This window comes from Rattus norvegicus, chromosome 7 (genome assembly GCF_036323735.1).
Source record: "Rattus norvegicus strain BN/NHsdMcwi chromosome 7, GRCr8, whole genome shotgun sequence".
Lineage (NCBI taxonomy): Eukaryota > Metazoa > Chordata > Mammalia > Rodentia > Muridae > Rattus > Rattus norvegicus.
The window spans coordinates 14,779,836-14,802,390 of record NC_086025.1 but is presented as its reverse complement, the minus strand read 5'-3'; the positions used below and the strand labels follow the sequence as shown (position 1 = coordinate 14,802,390).

General features: G+C 42.6%; 1 protein-coding gene across 1 annotated transcript; it reads left to right on the top strand.

Moving 5' to 3' along the window:
- Window positions 1-3,342: 3,342 nt before the first annotated feature.
- On the top strand, window positions 3,343-22,545 carry Zfp494 (zinc finger protein 494). Its single transcript, XM_234948.6, has 3 exons — window positions 3,343-4,083; window positions 21,116-21,269; window positions 21,353-22,545. The coding sequence occupies exons 1-3, from the start codon at window positions 3,688-3,690 to the stop codon at window positions 22,291-22,293; spliced, it is 1,491 nt and encodes a 496-aa protein (XP_234948.1). The 5' UTR covers window positions 3,343-3,687; the 3' UTR covers window positions 22,294-22,545.
- The last annotated feature ends 10 nt before the right edge of the window (window positions 22,546-22,555 follow it).

Below are 22,555 nucleotides of genomic sequence, written 5' to 3'. Positions count from 1 at the left end.
AGTACATGTGCACACCACGCATGCGCGAGCCAGCACATTTAAATGTGCGTTTATGCATTGTGCCGTGTGTTACGTGGGGGAGGGCATGCACAGGGGCATGCACGTGTTGCACGTGCGCGCGCGCGTTCTTTTGTGTGTGTGTGTGCGCGCGCGCGTGCGCGTGCGTGTGTGTGTGTGTGTGTGTGTGTGTGATGGACAGTTATATGTGTTTCCCACTCGTACACTAAAATGAATTAAATATTAAAAGATTAAAACATGGCTAGCCATCTGTATGGCTCAGAAACCTGGGTATAGTGGGCCTACAGTTAGCCAGCTGCCCAAGAGTGACCATTTCACCTGCCTGTCTAGAAACCAGTCCATCAGGACCCCTTGTATGGGGCAAAAGGAGGCTAGGTGGGATGCCATATCCAGACCAATCAGGAAAAGCAAAAGGCAGCTACAATCCTTATACATCACTGTAGCCCCCGCTCACCAAGACCCAGAAGTTTCTGGAAAACGCCTAAGAAGGCTTTTGCACACGCACCGGCAACTCTCCTCAGTAAGACTCCGAAATTTCTGGAAGACGCCTCATTTGCATTGGCAGCAGCACCCCTCGCTAAGATCCCGAAGTTTCTGGAAAACAGCCTACGCGGCTTCTTCAGCTCCGGCCCAGGTATGTAACAGTCCCGAAGGGACAAAGGGCTGAGGGTGGTCCAAAGCACTTCCAGTGAGGTACTTAGTCTTGATGTCATTCCATGAATTTCCCCAGAACCTACCCTAAGTTCAGGAGTGGACAAGAGAAATAGACATACAGAGTTAAGTAAAAATGAATTTATCATGTTGCTCTGGGATGAACAGCCACCATCCCTGTGGGGTTTTTTATCTGAACTTCCTTGGTCTTGGCGTTCTAGGATTTTGCTTGTGCTTACCAAGGCATGTGCTAACAGCTTTCTTCAGTTTTCACCACAGTATTTGGTTAAAGTTCATAGAAATGAGGCATTGTGTGGTAAGTGCCAGATGCAGCCTGCACTCTGCCTACGGTCAATGCTGGGTATGAGCATGGTAGTTTATAATCCTTTCCTGAGTCTTTTCTCCGGCTTAATGTCCATTGCTAATTGTGTGAGAGAAGTAGGAATTCTCGGAATCCCTCTGGGCCTGCACTGAGTGTTGTGTTGGTTTCAGCAACTGATTCTAAAGACTCAAATGTAGCACTCCTATCCTCCACCCCTACGCTGATCTCTCGTGCTCAGCGTGTTGTGGTCTTATCCGTAAATGTTTTACTAGTTAACATTAGTCAGACAGAAAAAGTTTGATTCCAAAGTGAGTACTTTAAGCTTGGAAAAACGGTGCGTTTAAGCTGTGGGTCGTGTTTTTGTTTGTTTTCACGTTAGAACTTTAAAAGTGAAATATCCTTTGTGGTAAATTGATCAAACAAAAATATGAGCATACGGATTTGAGAAAAGTGCAAGAAAAAATAATAGAAAATCTGCCTTGCAAACTGGTAATACAGACAGAGTTCCATAATCCTGGACAATTTGTGCTGGACTTATTGCCTGTGCACACCTCCCTGCTGGATGGATAAGCAGTTTTACCTTAGAGCATGGCCCTTCCTGAGCTGATTGATTTACACTGGTGTTTTACATCATTCTGCTCTTTTAAAAATATCTGACAGAGCAGAGACTGTAGATCAGCTTGCCTAACATTCCATAATCCCTGGGTTTCATATCATATCACATCATCCCTGGTGCCCCTCTTACCTGCAGTCTCAGCATTTGGGAGGTAGATACCCAAGTATCAGAAGTTTGAGGTCATCATTGACTGCGTATGGAGTTCAAGGAAAGCCTGAGATATAAGAGATGTGACTGAAAGATTCCTTTTTCCTCAAGGATTAGAAGTCTATATAAACAAATGTTGATTTTTTTCAATTCCCATCTTTCCAGTGTCATGTTTTGTGTTGTTTCAGGTAGGTAAATATTAATTCTAATCACTAAATAAACAAGAAGTTAGCAGGAAGAAAATAGTTACACTCAGGGCATATGGTATTTCCCCCCCATTAATTTATTTACTCATCTTACATCCTGATCAATGCTCCCCACTCCCCACAACACACACAGGCCCTCCTACCTGCACCTGTTCTCTGAGAGGGTGGGATTTTTTCCCCTAGGCATGTGTTTTTTTATGCTCATGGAAACAACTATTTTCATATGGATGCTTCTTCTGATCAAGGTTACTTTAACTTCTTAAAATTCAGAAATTCACCAACAGGAAATAGCAGTTCAGCAAATGATGAATTTTTACATTGAATTCAAATATTGGTATGCCTTGTCGCTAATGGATTCCCAGAATTTGCCTTTCTAACCCAAACAGGTGACATTGTTTTCTTCTCATGAAAGCTGCAACTTGTGGTTTCAACATTCAGATTGTTCAGTATTGTAGTCTAAGGAACTTTAGACCTCCGAATTTTTCATCCCTGAGTTGCTATTCCTCTTTGGGCTGATGGTATTTAAAATTCTGACTTTGTACAGAGGTTCAGCACTCTTTGAAATAAGGCTACAGTCTGAAGTATTACAGGTTAATCTCTCAGCTCTTGAGTTTCATGGCCCATAATTCAACCTAAATATTAGAATGTTTGGAAAAAGCCAGTAGCAATGGCATACCCCTGTAATCCCAGCATACAGGAGATAGAAGCAGGCAGATCTCTGTGAGTTCCAGACCACCCTGGTCTACATGGGGAGTTCTAGGACAGCCAACATTAGAGGGACACTTTCTCACAAAAACCAGAACCAAAACCTAAAAGAAAATGATTCTTGTGAAAGAAACCCAGCACTGGGGAGGTAAAAGCACTAAGATTGGAGTTTAAAGGCATTTTCAACTGCTTACTGAATTTATGATAAGATTAGGCTACAAGATACCCTTTTGCAAAAACAAGGAAACAGACACACACACACACACACACACACACACACACACACACACACTCTGGAACAGACAGACAAGCAGAAAAGGAAAGAACAAATAATCACAAAACATTTTAATTCCACCCAGACTACAGTAGTTACATCGTGTCTGCCAACCATCATATATTTCTGACAAATAAAATACAAGTCTAGCTCTGCTTACCAAGATGAGCCCTGTTCAGCCTCTGTCTTTGTTGTGATTCAGACACATTCAGGAGAGCCTCTTGCCTTTGTCTCATTACACTTCCAAGTGTTTGACCTTCCTCACTGAAGCATCTGGGACCCGAAACTCTGAAAATGATGAAAATTTAACAGTTTTGGAATGAACCATATGTGAGAGCACAGGATCAGAAGTCATGGGAGATAAATGCCAATCTTGATATTCCCTTCCAGTGTGGTACTCTCCTTTTTGACCACAGTGACATACCATGCTTGCTTAGGATATGTTCACCTCACAGGGAAGCTTTAAGCATTGTATTAGAGATACTGAGCTGAGACTGAGTTAGAATTCCAGCTGTGGTTCATTCAGCAGAAAAGGTGTCTTTTGATATTTTCTCTGATGCAGTGATGCAAGTAGCAGGTAACTAGTAAACTAACTGTGACAGAAATTTCCGCTGTGTCTTTACTTACGTGTCTCTTTCCTTTTTACTTTATAGCTTTTACACATACACCGATTGCTGAAATAGGGCCTCAACTCAAAAGACAAATACCAAATTGCCACAGTTAAAATTTTCTGAGGATTCTCATCACAATGGCTTCACAGTTCAGAGAAACCTTTATGCCCAAGTCATCATCAAATGACCTTGAATTAGACAACGCAGAGTTTATTCCAACTCATGCTTCTGCTGTGCAATGGGGAGAAAACATCTCTCACTTACCAAGTGTTCAGTTCAACATTTCCCCAAATAACAATGGCTCCTTGGCAAAGCAGGAGCTGCAAACACTATGGGAGATGTTTACCTCCTGGCTACAGCCAGAAAAGCAGAGCAAGGAGCAGATGATTTCTCAACTGGTCTTGGAGCAGTTTCACCTCACTGGACACTGCAAGGACAAGTTTGCCTTGACAGAGAAGTGGAAATCCTGTGGCAGAAACATGGGGAGATTCATGCAGGGTCTGACTGATGAGTGCTTGAAGCCTCCTGCTATGGTGAGTACCTGGGGTAAGAGATTGCTATGTGGGGAGAAAAGACAATCATTTGTAATGGGGAAAAAGTACTGAGAAATTGCTGTAGTTTTGTTATTAGGGAGATTGTTTTTCCCCCTCCAAAACCATTGCATGCTTGAATTTACAATACTATAAATTAGCATGAATAAATCAGAAAGGAGCCAATCAAATGTTTGGAGATTCTAATTAAATATGATATATAGACCTAGTGACAGAGAGACTGGGAGGTCGACATTTGGGCAAGAATCTAAGGGTTTTAAAGGAAATACCTTCTGTCTGGAGGATGGCTTAGTCAAGGAGATACTCATTTTGTAATCATGAGAACTGTGCTGGGACCTCAGCTCACCTCTAAACATCCGGATTTTAGCACTAGTCTCTGATGCTGTTGTGCCATGAAACGTTTGTGAACCCCAAAAGAATACCAAGGAGCCTAATCCAATGCAATTATATTAGGGTCTCTTTATTCAAGCTCAAGCTTGGACAACCCACCAACCCTAATACAGCAGGAAAATACAACACTGAGTTTAGTTTTAGGCAAGCATTTACAGAGGCAAGAAAGAGGCATCTATCCTGGTACACATATGATTGAAGGGCCACTGTGGTCTTTAACATAATTGGCTGATGCTGGGAACTAAACCATAAACTTAACTTCTGTTTTCCTCCTGATTGGTGGTTATTAGAAAGTGAAGTATCAGGGGCTGCTTGTAACCTGGATGTGCAGATTTGTAGGAGAATAACATGGAAACCAGTGCTAGACACAGGTTTTGTTGGGGAGTAACCTGGAAACTGGTAGAAACACGTCCTGTTGTGGGGTAGCCTGTAAACTGGTGCTAGGTACAGGCCTGTTGGTTAACTTGAGTACAATCTTAGGTCAGGTTCTCTAAAATGGAGTCTGAACCCAAAAGATTTGCTCTCTCAATCCCTGTACATAAAGGGCAGAATTTGGGGACTGAAGTGACTACTTTGTTTTCCAAATTGGTTAATAAATGTAAGATACCCTGTCCGGAAAACTGAGGTTGCAAATAGGATTCTGATGTTGAAATGCTGCTTTCACATCCATACACAAGAGGGACACAGTTGTAAGCAATGCCTTGATGAATACTGGTGCTTCAGTGCAAATTTTCAAGCCTTGAAAAAAGGTAAATGTAAATACATTGGATCTTCTTCCAGGGTCTAGATTTGCATATGGTGGAACATTTTTCAATTTTAATTTGGGGAGGCAGGGGTCCCAAATTAGTGCTTTCTTGTTAAGAATATCTGTGGTCAAGAATACTTGTCTAGGGCTAATATTCAACGGAAGGGATAAAAAATATATACACATTTAAATAAAGTCCCATACTCACATTGTAAAAGGTCATTGCTATGCATATGCATTTTAGTTTTGATTTCAGTTCTTTTTCTCTAGGTATGGAAGTTATAGGTATGGAATCCCCCCCCCCCCCACATACACTGTTTGTTAGAGTTCTTTTACTCTATAAACGAGTTCTCATTTCAGTTTGTTTTATTCTTTGTTGAACGCTCCTGAACTTTATTTTAAATTCAAAATTTCATGACTGAAACTGAATTCCAAGTAAACTACTGCCACAATATCCAGTCCTGTTCCTAAGGTCAGAAGCAGTGTGCTTCTTCTTGTGCCAGCAGTGGTTAAGTGTAGGCTTGTTTCAGACAGGTGTGAGTCTTGTTAAAGACTTAATAATAAATAAACTATGGCTCCCTCAAATTAAAGCTTTCTTGGCAAGAACATCTTTGAACAAAGGTAGTTGTCTAGGGCTTGTATTTAATGGAAGGGACAAAAAATATAGGTATTAGAAATAGAGCCCACTCAGAAAAGTGAAGTGACAGATAGGGAGGGGCCACTGACAGACTAATGGCTAGAGATGGGAGATGGGAAAGTCTTAGCTACTTTAGAATGAATATGGAGCAACATGAGGTTTCTAGATAGAAAGCAACATTTGCCTGTATGATACTAAGAGATCAAAGGGGCATCCACTGCACAAAATATGTAGAGATCCTGAGGATTCAGGCAGAAAATGCTAATCACATATAGTTAATCCCACTGAATAAATGAGAGTAAAGACCATCACCCGAATTGTTGGTTGAATTAAACAGGTTTCATTTTCTCTCATACAGGGCCATCTCTATTAAGTGGGCTTTGAGAAAATAGCAATGAAGAGACAGGGTTTATATGGCTTAAAATGCTGAAAGGCCAGAGGGTTTCAGAGATTTGGGTGCTTTATGTTTATGTAGGAATTAGACTGAACCTTTCAAAATGTATCTTACCAGGGTGGAGGTAAGGATAGACTTGAGAATGAAAATGGAAGGCCCTGGGGTTCCAAGTCGGAAAGTAATAATTGTCTGTCTGAGGCCAAGACACCAAAGTGGTGTGTACTGCAGAGTATATGTCGAAATCCTGTTACTCAAGACTGAAAATTACAATCACGATAGTTAAGTTCACGGAATGTAGGAGAATAAAAGCAATCACACATTTTTTTTAAATTTTTTTAACTTGAGTATTTCTTATTTACATTTCCAGTGTTATTCCCTTTCCCGGTTTACGGGCCAACATCCCCCTAATCCCTCCCCCTCCCCTTCTTTATGGGTGTTCCCCTCCCCATCCTCCCCCCATTGCCGCCCTCCCCCCAACAATCTAGTTCACTGGGGGTTCAGTCTTAGCAGGACCCAGGGCTTCCCCTTACACTGATGATCTTACTAGGATATTCATTGCTACCTATGAGGTCAGAGTCCGGGGTCAGTCCATGTATAGTCTTTAAGTAGTGGCTTAGTCCCTGGAAGCTCTGGTTGCTTGGCATTGTTGTTCATAAGGGGTCTCGAGCCCCTTCAAGCTCTTCCAGTTCTTTCTCTGATTCCTTCAACGGGGGTCCTATTCTCAGTTCAGTGGTTTGCTGTTGGCATTCGCCTCTGTATTTGCTGTATTCAGGCTGTGTCTCTCAGGAGCGATCTACATCCGGCTCCTGTCGGCCTGCACTTCTTTGCTTCATCCACCTTGTCTAATTGGATGGCTGTATATGTATGGGCCACATGAGGGGGAAGGCTCTGAATGGGTGTTCCTTCTGCCTCTGTTTTAATCTTTGCCTCTCTATTCTCTGCCAAGGGTATTCTTGTTCCCCTTTTAAAGAAGGAGTGAGGCATTCACATTTTGATCATCCGTCTTGAGTTTCATGTGTTTTAGGCATCTAGGATAATTCAAGCATTTGGGCTAATAGCCACTTATCAATGAGTGCATACCATATGTGTTTTTCTGTGATTGGGTTAGCTCACTCAGGATGATATTTTCCAGTTCCAACCATTTGCCTATGAATTTCATAAAGTCATTGTTTTTGATAGCTGAGTAATATTCCATTGTGTAGATGTACCACATTTTCTGTATCCATTCCTCTGTTGAAGGGCATCTGGGTTCTTTCCAGCTTCTGGCTATTATAAATAAGGCTGCGATGAACATAGTGGAGCACGTGTCTTTTTTTTGGTTCTTTTTTTTTTTTTTTTTTTTCGGAGCTGGGGATCGAACCCAGGGCCTTGCGCTTCCTAGGCAAGCGCTCTACCACTGAGCTAAATCCCCAACCCCACGTGTCTTTTTTATATGTTGGGGCATATTTTGGGTATATGCCCAAGAGAGGTATAGCTGGATCCTCAGGCAGTTCAATGTCCAATTTTCTGAGGAACCTCCAGACTGATTTCCAGAATGGTTGTACCAGTCTGCAATCCCACCAACAATGGAGGAGTGTTCCTCTTTCTCCACATCCTCACCAGCATCTGCTGTCACCTGAGTTTTTGATCTTAGCCATTCTCACTGGTGTGAGGTGAAATCTCAGGGTTGTTTTGATTTGCATTTCCCTTATGACTAAAGATGTTGAACATTTCTTTAGGTGTTTCTCAGCCATTCGGCATTCCTCAGCTGTGAATTCTTTGTTTAGCTCTGAACCCCATTATTAATAGGGTTATTTGTCTCCCTGTGGTCAAACTTCTTGAGTTCTTTGTATATTTTGGATATAAGGCCTCTATCTGTTGTAGGATTGGTAAAGATCTTTTCCCAATCTGTTGGTTGCCATTTTGTCCTAACCACAGTGTCCTTTGCCTTACAGAAGCTTTGCAGTTTTATGAGATCCCATTTGTCCGTTCTTGATCTTAGAGCATAAGCCATTGGTGTTTTGTTCAGGAAATTTTTTCCAGTGCCCATGTGTTCCAGAAGCTGCCCTAGTTTTTCTTCTATTAGTTTGTGTGTATCTGGTTTGATGTGGAGGTCCTTGATCCACTTGGACTTAAGCTTTGTACAGGGTGATAAGGATGGATCGATCTGCATTCTTCTACATGTTGACCTCCAGTTGAACCAGCACCATTTGCTGAAAATGCTATCTTTTTTCCATTGGATGGTTTTGGCTCCTTTGTCAAAAATCAAGTGCCCATAGGTGTGTGGGTTCATTAGTGGGTCTTCAGTTCTGTTCCATTGGTCTATCTGTCTGTCTCTGTACCAATACCAAGCAGTTTTTATCACTATTGCTCTGTAATACTGCTTGAGTTCAGGGATAGTGATTCCCTCTGTAGTCCTTTTATTGTTGAGGATAGTTTTAGCTATCCTGGGTTTTTTGTTATTCCAGATGAATTTGCAAATTGTTCTGTCTAACTCTTTTAAGAAATGGATTGGTATTTTGATGGGGATTGCATTGAATCTGTAGATCGCTTTTGGTAAAATGGCCATTTTTATTATATTAATCCTGCCAATCCATGAGCATGGGAGATCTTTCCATCTTCTGAGGTCTTCTTCAATTTCTTTCTTCAGAGTCTTGAAGTTCTTATTGTACACATCTTTTACTTGCTTGGCTGAAGTCACACCAAGGTACTTTATATTATTTGGGTCTATTATGAAGGGTGTCATTTCCCTAATTTCTTTCTCGGCTTGTTTCTCTTTTGTGTAGAGGAAGGCTACTGATTTATTTGAGTTAATTTTATACCCAGCCACTTTGCTGAAGTTGTCAATCAGCTTTAGTAGTTCTCTGGTGGAACTTTTGGGATCACTTAAATATACTATCATATCATCTGCAAAAAGTGATATTTTGACTTCTTCTTTTCCGATCTGTATCCCCTTGACCTCCTTTTGTTGTCTGATTGCTCTGGCTAGAACTTCAAGAACTATATTGAATAAGTAGGGAGAGAGTGGGCAACCTTGTCTAGTCCCTGATTTTAGTGGGATTGCTTCAAGTTTCTCTCCATTTAGTTTAATGTTAGCAACTGGTTTGCTGTATATGGCTTTTACTATGTTTATGTATGGGCCTTGAATTCCTCCAGGACTTTTATCATGAAGGGGTGTTGAATTTTGTCAAATGCTTTCTCAGCGTCTAATGAAATGATCATGTGGTTTTGTTCTTTCAGTTTGTTTATATACTGGATCACGTTGATGGTTTTCCGTATATTAAACCGTCCCTGCATGCCTGGGATGAAGCCTACTTGATCATGGTGGATGATTGTTTTGATGTGCTCTTGGATTCGGTTTGCCAGAATTTTATTGGGTATTTTTGCATCGATATTCATAGAGGAAATTGGTCTGAAGTTCTCTTTCTTTGTTGGGTCTTTGTGTGGTTTATATAAGAGTAATTGTGGCTTCATAGAAGGAATTCGATAGTGCTCCATCTGTTTCAATTTTGTGGAATAGTTTGGATAATATTGGTATGAGGTCTTCTATGAAGGTCTGATAGAATTCTGCACTAAACCCGTGTGTACCTGGACTCTTTTTGGTTGGGAGACCTTTAATGACTGCTTCTATTTCCTTAGGAGTTATGGGGTTGTTTAACTGGTTTATCTGTTCCTGATTTAACTTTGGTACCTGGTATCTGTCTAGGAAATTGTCCATTTCCTGCAGATTTTCAAGTTTTACTGAATATAGGCTTTTATAGTAAGATCTGATGATTTTTTGAGTTTCCTCTGAATCTGTAGTTATGTCTCCCTTTTCATTTCTGATTTTGTTAATTTGGACACACTCTCTGTGTCCTCTCGTTAGTCTGGCTAAGGGTTTATCTATCTTGATTTTCTCAAAGAACCAACTTTTGGTTCTGTTGATTCTTTCTATGGTCCTTTTTGTTTCTAATTGGTTGATTTCAGCTCTGAGTTTGATTATTTCCTGCCTTCTACTCCTCCTGGGTGTATTTGCTTCTTTTTGTTCTAGAGCTTTTAGGTGTGCTGTCAAGCTGCTGACATATGCTCTTTCCTGTTTCTTTCTGTAGGCACTCAGCGCTATGAGTTTTCCTCTTTTTTTTTTTATTAACTTGAGTATTTTTTATATACATTTCAAGTGTTATTCCCTTTCCCGGTTTCCGGGCAAACATCCCCCTCCCCCCTCCCCTTCCTTATGGGTGTTCCCCTCCCAACCCTCCCCCCATTGCCGCCCTCCCCCCATAGTCTAGTTCACTGGGGGTTCAGACTTAGCAGGACCCAGGGCTTCCCCTTCCACTGGTGCTCTTACTAGGATATTCATTGCTACCTATGGGGTCAGAGTACAGGGTCAGTCCATAGTATTTAGGTAGTGGCTTAGTCCCTGGAAGCTCTGGTTGCTTGACATTGTTGTACTTTTGGGGTCTCGAGCCCCTTCAAGCTCTTCCAGTTCTTTCTCTGATTCCTTCAACGGGGGACTTATTCTCAGTTCAGTGGTTTGCTGCTGGCATTCGCCTCTGTATTTGCTGTATTCTGGCTGTGTCTCTCAGGAGCGATCTACATCCGGCTCCTGTCGGTCTGCACTTCTTTGCTTCATCCATCTTGTCTAATTGGGTGGCTGTATATGTATGGGCCACATGTGGGGCAGGCTCTGAATGGGTGTTCCTTCAGTCTCTGTTTTAATCTTTGCCTCTCCCTTCCCTGCCAAGGGTATTCTTTTTCCTCATTTAAAGAAGGAGTGAAGCATTCACATTTTGATCATCCGTCTTGAGTTTCGTTTGTTCTAGGGATCAAGGGAAATTCAAGCATTTGGGCTAATAGCCACTTATCAATGAGTGCATACCATGTATGTCTTCCTGTGATTGGGTTAGCTCACTCAGGATGATATTTTCCAGTTCCAACCATTTGCCTACGAATTTCATAAACTCGTTGTTTTTGATAGCTGAGTAATATTCCATTGTGTAGATGTACCACATTTTCTGTATCCATTCCTCTGTTGAAGGGCATCTGGGTTCTTTCCATTTTCTGGCTATTATAAATAAGGCTGCGATGAACATAGTGGAGCACGTGTCTCTTTTATATGTTGAGGCATCTTTTGGGTATATGCCCAAGAGAGGTATAGCTGGATCCTCAGGCAGTTCAATGTCCAATTTTCTGAGGAACCTCCAGACTGATTTCCAGAATGGTTTTACCAGTCTGCAATCCCACCAACAATGGAGGAGTGTTCCTCTTTCTCCACATCCTCGCCAGCATCTGCTGTCACCTGAGTCTTTGATCTTAGCCATTCTCACTGGTGTGAGGTGAAATCTCAGGGTTGTTTTGATTTGCATTTCCCTTATGACTAAAGATGTTGAACATTTCTTTAGGTGTTTCTCAGCCATTCGGCATTCCTCAGCTGTGAATTCTTTGTTTAGCTCTGAACCCCATTTTTTAATAGGGTTATTTGTTTCCCTGCGGTCTAACTTCTTGAGTTCTTTGTATATTTTGGATATAAGGCCTCTATCTGTTGTAGGATTGGTAAAGATCTTTTCCCAATCTGTTGGTTGCCGTTTTGTCCTAACCACCGTGTTCTTTGCCTTACAGAAGCTTTGCAGTTTTATGAGATCCCATTTGTCGATTCTTGATCTTAGAGCATAAGCCATTGGTGTTTTGTTCAGGAAATTTTTTCCAGTGCCCATGTGTTCCAGATGCTTCCCTAGTTTTTCTTCTATTAGTTTGAGTGTGTCTGGTTTGATGTGGAGGTCCTTAATCCACTGGGACTTAAGCTTTGTACAGGGTGATAAGGATGGATCGATCTGCATTCTTCTACATGTTGCCCTCCAGTTGAACCAGCACCATTTGCTGAAAATGCTATCTTTTTTCCATTGGATGGTTTTGGCTCCTTTGTCAAAAATCACGTGACCATAGGTGTGTGGGTTCATTTCTGGGTCTTCAATTCTATTCCATTGGTCTATCTGTCTGTCTCTGTACCAATACCATGCAGTTTTTATCACTATTGCTCTGTAATACTGCTTGAGTTCAGGGATAGTGATTCCCCCTGAAGTCCTTTTATTGTTGAGGATAGTTTTAGCTATCCTGGGTTTTTTGTTATTCCAGATGAATTTGCAAATTGTTCTGTCTAACTCTTTGAAGAATTGGATTGGTATTTTGATGGGGATTGCATTGAATCTGTAGATTGCTTTTGGTAAAATGGCCATTTTTACTATATTAATCCTGCCAATCCATGAGCATGGGAGATCTTTCCATCTTCTGAGGTCTTTTTCAATTTCTTTCCTCAGTGTCTTGAAGTTCTTATTGTACAGATCTTTTACTTGCTTGGTTAAAGTCACACCGAGGTACTTTATATTATTTGGGTCTATTATGAAGGGTGTCGTTTCCCTAATTTCTTTCACGGCTTGTTTCTCTTTTGTATAGAGGAAGGCAACTGATTTATTTGAGTTAATTTTATACCCAGCCACTTTGCTGAAGTTGTTTATCAGCTTTAGTAGTTCTCTGGTGGAACTTTTGGGATCACTTAAATATACTATCATGTCATCTGCAAATAGTGATATTTTGACTTCTTCTTTTCCGATCTGTATCCCCTTGATCTCCTTTTGTTGTCTGATTGCTGTGGCTAGAACTTCAAGAACTATATTGAATAAGTAGGGAGAGAGTGGGCAGCCTTGTCTAGTCCCTGATTTTAGTGGGATTGCTTCAAGTTTCTCTCCATTTAGTTTAATGCTAGCAACTGGTTTGCTGTATATGGCCTTTACTATGTTTAGGTATGGGCCTTGAATTCCTATTCTTTCCAGGACTTTTATCATGGAGGGGTGTTGAATTTTGTCAAATGCTTTCTCAGCATCTAATGAAATGATCATGTGGTTCTGTTCTTTCAGTTTGTTTATATGATGGATCACGTTGATGGTTTTCCATATATTAAACCATCCCTGCATGCCTGGGATGAAGCCTACTTGATCATGGTGGATGATTGTTTTGATGTGCTCTTGAATTCGGTTTGCCAGAATTTTATTGAGTATTTTTGCGTTGATATTCATAAGGGAAATTGGTCTGAAGTTCTCTTTCTTTGTTGTGTTTTTGTGTGGTTTAGGTATAAGAGTAATTGTGGCTTCGTAGAAGGAATTCGGTAGTGCTCCATCTGTTTCAATTTTGTGGAATAGTTTGGATAATATTGGTATGAGGTCTTCTATGAAGGTTTGATAGAATTCTGCACTAAACCCGTCTGGACCTGGGCTCTTTTTGGTTGGGAGACCTTTAATGACTGCTTCTATTTCCTTAGGAGTTATGGGGTTGTTTAACTGGTTTATCTGTTCCTGATTTAACTTCGATACCTGGTATCTGTCTAGGAAATTGTCCATTTCCTGAAGATTTTCAAGTTTTGTTGAATATAGGTTTTTATAGTAAGATCTGATGATTTTTTGAATTTCCTCTGAATCTGTAGTTACGTCTCCCTTTTCATTTCTGATTTTGTTAATTTGGACGCACTCTCTGTGTCCTCTCGTTAGTCTGGCTAAGGGTTTATCTATCTTGTTGATTTTCTCAAAGAACCAACTTTTGGTTCTGTTGATTCTTTCTATGGTCCTTTTTGTTTCTACTTGGTTGATTTCAGCTCTGAGTTTGATTATTTCCTGCCTTCTACTCCTCCTGGGTGTATTTGCTTCTTTTTGTTCTAGAGCTTTTATGTGTGCTGTCAAGCTGCTGACATATGATCTTTCCTGTTTCTTTCTGCAGTCACTCAGCGCTATGAGTTTTCCTCTTAGCACAGCTTTCATTGTGTCCCATAAGTTTGGGTATGTTGTATCTTCATTTTCATTAAATTCTAAAAAGTTTTTAATTTCTTTCTTTATTTCTTCCTTGACCAGGTTATCATTGAGTAGAGCATTGTTCAATTTCCACGTATATGTGGGCATTCTTCCCTTATTGTTATTGAAGACCAGTTTTAGGCCGTGGTGGTCCGATAGCACGCATGGGATTATTTCTATCTTTCTGTACCTGTTGAGGCCCGTTTTTTGACCAATTATATGGTCAATTTTGGAGAAAGTACCATGAGGAGCTGAGAAGAAGGTATATCCTTTTGCTTTAGGATAGAATGTTCTATAAATATCCGTTAAGTCCATTTGGCTCATGACTTCTCTTAGTCTGTCGACATCACTGTTTAATTTCTGTTTCCATGATTTGTCCATTGATGAGAGTGGGGTTTTGAAATCTCCCACTATTATTGTGTGAGGTGCAATGTGTGTTTTGAGCTTTGGTAAGGTTTCTTTTACGTATGTAGGTGCCCTTGTATTTGGTGCATAGATATTTAGGATTGAGAGTTCATCTTGGTTGATTTTTCCTTTGATGAATATGAAGTGTCCTTCCTTATCTTTTTTGATGACTTTTAGTTGGAAATTGATTTTATTTGATATTAGAATGGCTACTCCAGCTTGCTTCTTCTGACCATTTGCTTGGAAAGTTGTTTTCCAGCCTTTCACTCTGAGGTAGTGTCTGTCTTTGTCTCTGAGGTGTGTTTCCTGTAGGCAGCAGAATGCAGGGTCCTCATTGCGTATCCAGTTTGGTAATCTATGTCTTTTTATTGGGGAGTTGAGGCCATTGATATTGAGAGATATTAAGGAATAGTGATTATTGCTTCCCGTTATATTCATATTTGGATGTCAGGTTATGTTTGTGTGCTTTCATTCTCTTTGTTTTGTTGCCAAGAAGATTAGTTTCTTGCTTCTTCTAGGGTATAGCTTGCCTCCTTATGTTGGGCTTTACCATTTATTATCCTTTGTAGTGCTGGATTTGTAGAAAGATAGTGTGTAAATTTGGTTTTGTCATGGAATATCTTGGTTTCTCCATCAATGTTAATTGAGAGTTTTGCTGGATATAGTAACCTGGGCTGGCATTTGTGTTCTCTTAGGGTCTGTATGACATCAGTCCAGGATCTTCTGTCCTTCATAGTTTCTGGCGAGAAGTCTGGTGTGATTCTGATAGGTCTGCCTTTATATGTTACTTGACCTTTTTCCCTTACTGCTTTTAATATTCTTTCTTTATTTTGTGCGTTTGATGTTTTGACAATTATGTGACAGGAGGTGTTTCTTTTCTGGTCCAATCTATTTGGAGTTCTGTAGGCTTCTTGTATGTCTATGGGTATCTCTTTTTTTAGGTTAGGGAAGTTTTCTTCTATGATTTTGTTGAAGATATTTACTGGTCCTTTGAGCTGGGAGTCTTCACTCTCTTCTATACCTATTATCCTTAGGTTTGATCTCCTCATTGAGTCCTGGATTTCCTGTATGTTTTGGACCAGTAGCTTTTTCCGCTTTACATTATCTTTGACAGTTGAGTCAATGATTTCTATGGAATCTTCTGCTCCTGAGATTCTCTCTTCCATCTCTTGTATTCTGTTGGTGAAGCTTGTATCTACAGCTCCTTGTCTCTTCTTTTGGTTTTCTATATCCAGGGTTGTTTCCATGTGTTCTTTCTTGATTGCTTCTATTTCCATTTTTAATTCCTTCAACTGTTTGATTGTGTTTTCCTGGAATTCTTTCAGGGATTTTTGCGATTCCTCTCTGTAGGCTTTTACTTGTTTATTAATGTTTTCCTGTGCTTCCCTAAGTGTGTTCATGTCTTTCTTGAAGTCCTCCAGCATCATGATCAAATATGATTTTGAAACTAGATCTTGCTTTTCTGGTGTGTTTGGATATTCCATGTTTGTTTTGGTGGGAGAATTGGGCTCCGATGATGGCATGTAGTCTTGGTTTCTGTTGCTTGGGTTCCTGCGCTTGCCTCTCGCCATCAGATTATCTCTAGTGTTACTTTGTTCTGCTATTTCTGACAGTGGCTAGACTGTCCTATAAGCCTGTGTGTCAGGAGTGCTGTAGACCTGTTTTCCTCTCTTTCAGTCAGTTATGGGGACAGAGTGTTCTGCTTTCGGGTGTGTAGTTTTTCCTCTCTACAGGTCTTCAGCTGTTCCTGTGGGCCTGTGTCTTGAGTTCACCAGGCAGCTTTCTTGCAGCAGAAAAGTTGGTCTTACTTGTGGTCCCGGGGCTCAAGTTCGCTCGTGGGGTGCTGCCCACGGGCTCTCTGCAGCGGCAGCAACCAGGAAGACCTGTGCCGCCCCTTCCGGGAGCTTCAGTGCACCAGGGTTCCAGATGGTCTTTGGCTTTTTCCTCTGGGGTCCGAGATGTGTGTGCAGAGAGCAGTCTCTTCTGGTTTCCCAGGCTTGTCTGCCTCTCTGAAGGTTTAGCTCTCCCTCCCACGGGATTTGGGTGCAGAAAACTGTTTATCCGGTCTGTTTCCTTCAGATTCTGGTGGTGTCTCAGGCAGGGGTCCTGCCGCTCCTGGGCCCTCCCCCACGGGAGCCCAGAGGCCTTATACAGTTTCCTCTTGGGCCAGGGATGTGGGCAGGGGTGAGCAGTGTTGGTGGTCTCTTCCGCTCTGCAGCCTCAGGAGTGCCCACCTGAGCAGGCGGTTGGGTCTCTCTCTCACAGGGTCTGGGGGCAGAGAGCTGCTGCGGGCCGGGATCCGCGGGTGTGGGACTTCCGGTAAACACAGAACGTGCCCGGTCCTAGAGGAATTCTGCTTCCCTGTGTCCCAAGCTCACCAGGCAGCTTTCTTGCAGCAGAAAAGTTGGTCTTACCTGTGGTCCCGGGGCTCAAGTTCGCTCGTGGGGTGCTGCCCACGGGCTCTCTGCAGCGGCAGCAACCAGGAAGACCTGTGCCGCCCCTTCCGGGAGCTTCAGTGCACCAGGGTTCCAGATGGTCTTTGGCTTTTTCCTCTGGCGTCGGAGATGTGTGTGCAGAGAGCAGTCTCTTCTGGTTTCCCAGGCTTGTCTGCCTCTCTGAAGGTTCAGCTCTCCCTCCCACGGGATTTGGGTGCAGAGAACTGTTTATCCGGTCTGTTTCCTTCAGGTTCTGGTGGTGTCTCAGGCAGGGGTCCTGCCGCTCCTGGGCCCTCCCCCACGGGAGCCCAGAGGCCTTATACAGTTTCCTCTTGGGCCAGGGATGTGGGCAGGGGTGAGCAGTGTTGGTGGTCTCTTCCGCTCTGCAGCCTCAGGGGTGCCCACCTGACCCATGAGTTTTCCTCTTAGCACAGCTCTCATTGTGTCCCATAAGTTTGGGTATGTTTTACCTTCATTTTCATTAAATTCTAAAAAGTTCTTAATTTTTTTCTTTCTTGACCAGGTTATCGTTGAGTAGAGCATTATTCAACTTCCACGTATATGTGGGCGTTCTTCCCTTATTGTTATTGAAGACCAGTTTTAGGCCGTGGTGGTCTGATAGCACGCATGGGATTATTTCTATTTTTCTGTACCTGTTGAGGCCCGTTTTTTGACCAAGTATATGATCAATTTGTGAGAAAGTACCATGAGGAGCTGAGAAGAAGGTATATCCTTTTGCTTTAGGATAGAATGTTCTATAAATATCTGTTAAGTCCATTTGGCTCAGGACTTCTCTTAGTCTGTCTATGTCTCTGTTTAATTTCTGTTTCCATGATCTGTCCACTGATGAGAGTAGGGTGTTGAAATCTCCTACTATTATTGTGTGAGGTGCAATGTGTGTTTTGAGCTTTAGTAAGGTTTCTTTTATGTATGTAGGTGGTCTTGTATTTGGGGCATAGATAGGATTGAGAGTTCATCTTGGTGGATTTTTCCTTTGATGAATATGAAGTGTCCTTCCTTATCTTTTTTGATGCCTTTCAGTTAAAAATTGATTTTATTTGATATTAGAATGGCTACTCCAGCTTCCTTCTTCTGATCATTTGCTTGGAAAGTTGTTTTCTAGCCTTTCACTCTGAGGTAGTGTCTGTCTTTGTCTCTGAGGTGTGCTTCCTGTAGGCAGCAGAATGCAGGGTCCTCGTTGCGTATCCAGTTTGTTAATCTATGTCTTTTTATTGGGGTTTTGAGTCCATTGATGTTGAGAGACATTAAGGAATAGTGATTATTGCTTCCTCTTATATTCATATTTGGATATGAGGTTATGTTTGTGTACTTTTCTTCTCTCAGTTTTGTTGCCAAGACGATTAGTTTCTTGCTTTTTCTAGGGTGTAGCTTGCCTCCTTATGTTGGTTGGGCTTTACCATTTATTATCCTTTGTAGTGCTGGATTTGTAGAAAGATATTGTGTAAATTTGGTTTTGTCATGGAATATCTTGGTTTCTCCATCTATGTTAATTGAGAGTTTTGCAGGATACAGTAACCTGGGCTGGCATTTCTGTTCTCTTAGGGTCTGTAGGACATCTGTCCAGGATCTTCTGGCTTTCATAGTTTCTGACGAAAAGTCTGGTGTGATTCTGATAGGTCTGCCTTTATATGTTACTTGACCTTTTTCCCTTACTGCTTTTAATATTCTTTCTTTACTTTGTGCATTTGGTGTTTTGACTATTATGTGTCGGGAGGAGTTTCTTTTCTGGTCCAATCTGTTTGGAGTTCTGTAGACTTCTTGTATGCTTATGGGTATCTCTTTTTTTAGGTTAGGGAAGTTTTCTTCTATGATTTTGTTGAAGATATTTACTGGTCCTTTGAGCTGGGAGTCTTCACTCTCTTCTATACCTATTATCCTTAGGTTTGATCTCCTCATTGAGTCCTGGATTTTCTGTATGTTTTGGACCAGTAGCTTTTTCTGCTTTACATTATCTTTGACAGTTGAGTCGAGGATTTCTACGGAATCTTCTGCTCCAGAGATTCTCTCTTCTATCTCTTGTCTTCTGTTGGTGAAGCTTGTATCTACGGCTCCTTGTCTCTTCTTTTGGTTTTCTATATCCAGGGTTGTTTCCATGTGTTCTTTCTTGATTGCTTCCATTTCCATTTTTAATTCCTTCAACTGTTTGATTGTGTTTTCCTGGAATTCTTTCAGGGATTTTTGTGATTCCTCTCTGTAGGCTTCTACTTGTTTATTTATGTTTTCCTGTGTTTCTCTAAGGGAGTTCTTCACGTCTTTCTTGAAGTCCTCCAGCATCATGATCAAATATGATTTTGAAACTAGATCTTGCTTTTCTGGTGTGTTTGGACATTCAGTGTTTGCTTTGGTGGGAGAATTGGGCTCCGATGATGCCATGTAGTCTTGGTTTCTGTTGCTTGGATTCCTGCGCTTGCCTCTCGCCATCAGATTATCTCTAGTGTTACTTTGTTCTTCTATTTCTGACAGTGGCTAGACTGTCCTATAAGCCTGTGTGTCAGGGGTGCTGTAGACCTGTTTTCCTTCAGCCAGTTATCGGAACAGAGTGTTCTGCTTTCGGGCATGTAGTTTTTCCTATCTACAGATCTTCAGCTGTTCCTGTGGGCCTGTGTCCTGAGTTCACTAGGCAGGTCGCTTGGAGTAGGAAGGTTTGTCCTACCTGTGGTCCTGAGGCTCAAGTTTGCTTGTCGGGTGTTGCTTACAAGCTCTCCACTGCGGTAAATACCAGGAAGATCTGCGCTGCCCTTTCCGGGAGCTTCCGTGCACCCGGGTTCCAGATGGTGTTTTCCTCTGGTGTCAGAGATGTGGGCAGAGTGCAGTCTCTTCTGGTTTCCCAGGGGTGTCTGCCTCTGTGGAGGTTTAGCTCTCCCTCCCATGGGATTTGGGTGCAGAGAACTGTTTATCTGGTCGGTCCCTTTAGATTCTGGCGGTGTCTCAGAGGCAGTGGACCTGCTGCTCCTGGGCCCTCCTCTAAGGGAACCCAGAGGCCGTATACAGTTTCCTCTTGGGCCAGGGATGTGGGCAGGGGTGGGCAGTGTTGGTGGTCTCTTCCGCTCTGCAGTCTCAGGAGTGCCCACCTGTCCAGGCGGTGAGGGCTCTCTCCCAAGGGGTTTGGGAGCAGAGAGCTGCTGCGGGCAGGGATCTGCGGGTTTGGGACTCCTGCTAAACACCGGAAGTGCCCGGTCCTAGAGGAATTTTGCCTCTGTGTGCCCTGAGTTCACCAGGCAGGTCTCTTGGAGCAGGAAGGTTTGTCTTACCTGTGGTCCCGAGGCTCAAGTTTGCTCGTGGGGTGTTGCTTATGAGCTCTCCAGGGCGGCAGCAACCAGGAAGATCTGCGCCGCCCTTTCTGGGAGTTTCTGTGCACCACGGTTCCAGATGGTGTTTGGTGTTTTCCTCTGGAGTCAGAGATGTGGGCCGAGTGTATACTCTTCTGGTTTCCCAGGCGTGTCTGCCTCTCTGAAGGTTTAGCTCTCCCTCCCATGGGATTTGGGTGTAGAGAACTGTTTATCTGGTCGGTCCCTTCAGGTTCCGGCGGTGTCTCAGACGCAGCGGATTTCCTGCTCCTGGGCCCTCCTGTACGGGAACCCAGAGGCCGTATACAGTTTCCACTTGGGCCAGGGATGTGGGCAGGGGTGGGCAGTGTTGGTGGTCTCTTCCGCTCTGCAGTCTCAGGAGTGCCCACCTGTCCAGGCGGTGAGGGCTCTCTCCCACGGGGTTTGGGAGCAGAGAGCTGCTGCAGGCAGGGATCCGCGGGTTTGGGACTCCCGCTCCACACATTTTTTTTGCTTGAATTAAGCAAGCCCTATTTTATGTCAGACAGGGCTATTTTTCAAAATCTGGCTTTGAGAAAAGAGTGGACCCACAGACAGTGGGGTTATATAGCTTTAAAAACTGCAAGACTAGGGGGAATCCAAGACTTGGAGACTTTTTTGTTTATATAGGAATTTGGCTGAACATTTCAAAACTTACCAGAGTGGAGGTCAGGACATGGTCAGAGTATATAGGCGTCAGAAAATGTTAAATTTCAGAAAATGTGTCAAGACATGGTCAAATTCAAGTTTTACAAAAAACCAGGAATGATTCTATTTTGACCTTGTAATAAGGTTTCTAACCTTGAGATGGAGTCAAGCTGGTCCATCATTGACCAGAGGCTAGATGTTAAGGTAGAGGCTTACGGTGGTCATCTGGTTTTGTTTACAGGTCCATGTTTCTATGCATGGGCAGGAAGCCCTCTTTTCTGAGAACATGCCCTTAAAAGAAGTCATCACACATTTGGAGCAACAGAAAGCAGCAGCAACCCCAACAGAAGAGAATGTAAGGGCACTCTTGGCGATCTCCACAGATATGGCAACAAGTGAGTCAGAAGGCTGGACAGAAGAGGGATGTTGTGTGGATCACTACTTGTGCACAGTTTCACTGGCTGTCTTATTTTCACAGGACATGAAAATACAGAAAACTGCCAAACTCCCTGGAATGCTGGTGTTGGAAATGGCAGTGTTAATAGTATAGGAGCCATGAGGGATTCCCTCCTCACTCTCCAGAGAGTGCAGTATCAAGAGCCGGAAGAGGGGGATGTTTTATATGAAATCCCACAGGTTGTCAGAAGAACAAGTCAAGGTACTTCGAGGTTCCAGGAAAGGTCCCTGAGAACACCTTCTTCTGAAGATGTCCTCATGGAGGCACAACCAGTTTTTCTCTCACTGACAGAACAGTCTGAGGACACTGGGGATGGTGGTGTTATTAATCTCACAAATGAGGAAGATTCCATTTTCATTATCCAGAGAGAGCAGTATTCTGAGCCTGATATGGAAGGTGTTTCTTATGGAGTGCCACAGGATTTAAGAATTGCAATGTGCGGTACCTCCAGGTCCCTGCAAGAGTCCCTATGGGCAGCTTCTTCTGAAGTAGTCCCTATGAAGGTACCAGGGTTTCTTTCCAGGGCAGAGCAGCCTACCCCTAAGCCTGTCCCTCTTTTCCAGAATTATGAGGTAAATTCTACCTTTGAGGGTTACCAGGAGAGACTCCAGAGAGACCCCAAACCATATAAATGTGAGGAATGTTCCAGAACCTTCAAATATCCCTGCAACCTCTCCATCCACCAGAAAACACACAGAAAGGAGAGACCATTTTTCTGTAAGGAATGCCAGGTAGGCTTTTATGAGGAGTCAGAACTTCAAGTTCATGAGGTCATACACAAGGCAGAGAAGCCTTTCACATGCAGTTCATGTGGAAGGGCCTTCAGATACAAGACCAACCTGCAGGCTCATGAGAGAATTCACACAGGAGAGAAGCCTTATTCCTGCTCTCTGTGCAATAGTAGCTTCCGCCAGTCATCCACATACCACCGTCACCTGAGGAAGTTCCACAAATCAGAATGAACTGTGGACCTTAGAAGTAGGGCTTCACTCAGCCCCAGTGTCTCATCTGCACATGAAGTAACATATACCTGAGAGTTAGCCAGTGAGGATGATTCATTTAACATTGAGATTGTTCCTTCCATGTGCTGTCCCGTGCCTTTGGCATGTGAAGGCAAAAATGAAGTTTTTGTCTGTTTACTAAAGTTTTCCAAGTACCTAAATACTGGCTGTTATCGGATTTCCCAGTAGTAAATAAATGTTGATGGTTCTGTTTCTCTTGTTT

What these genes read in the sequence shown, in the direction of transcription:
- Zfp494 (XM_234948.6), top strand. Translation starts at nt 3,688, where the DNA reads ATGGCTTCACAGTTCAGAGAAACCTTTATGCCCAAGTCATCATCAAAT. An exon ending in GCTTGAAGCCTCCTGCTATG is followed by an intron (nt 4,084 to 21,115) that starts GTGAGTACCTGG and finishes TTTTGTTTACAG; the next exon opens with GTCCATGTTTCTATGCATGG. An exon ending in CTCCACAGATATGGCAACAA is followed by an intron (nt 21,270 to 21,352) that starts GTGAGTCAGAAG and finishes TTATTTTCACAG; the next exon opens with GACATGAAAATACAGAAAAC.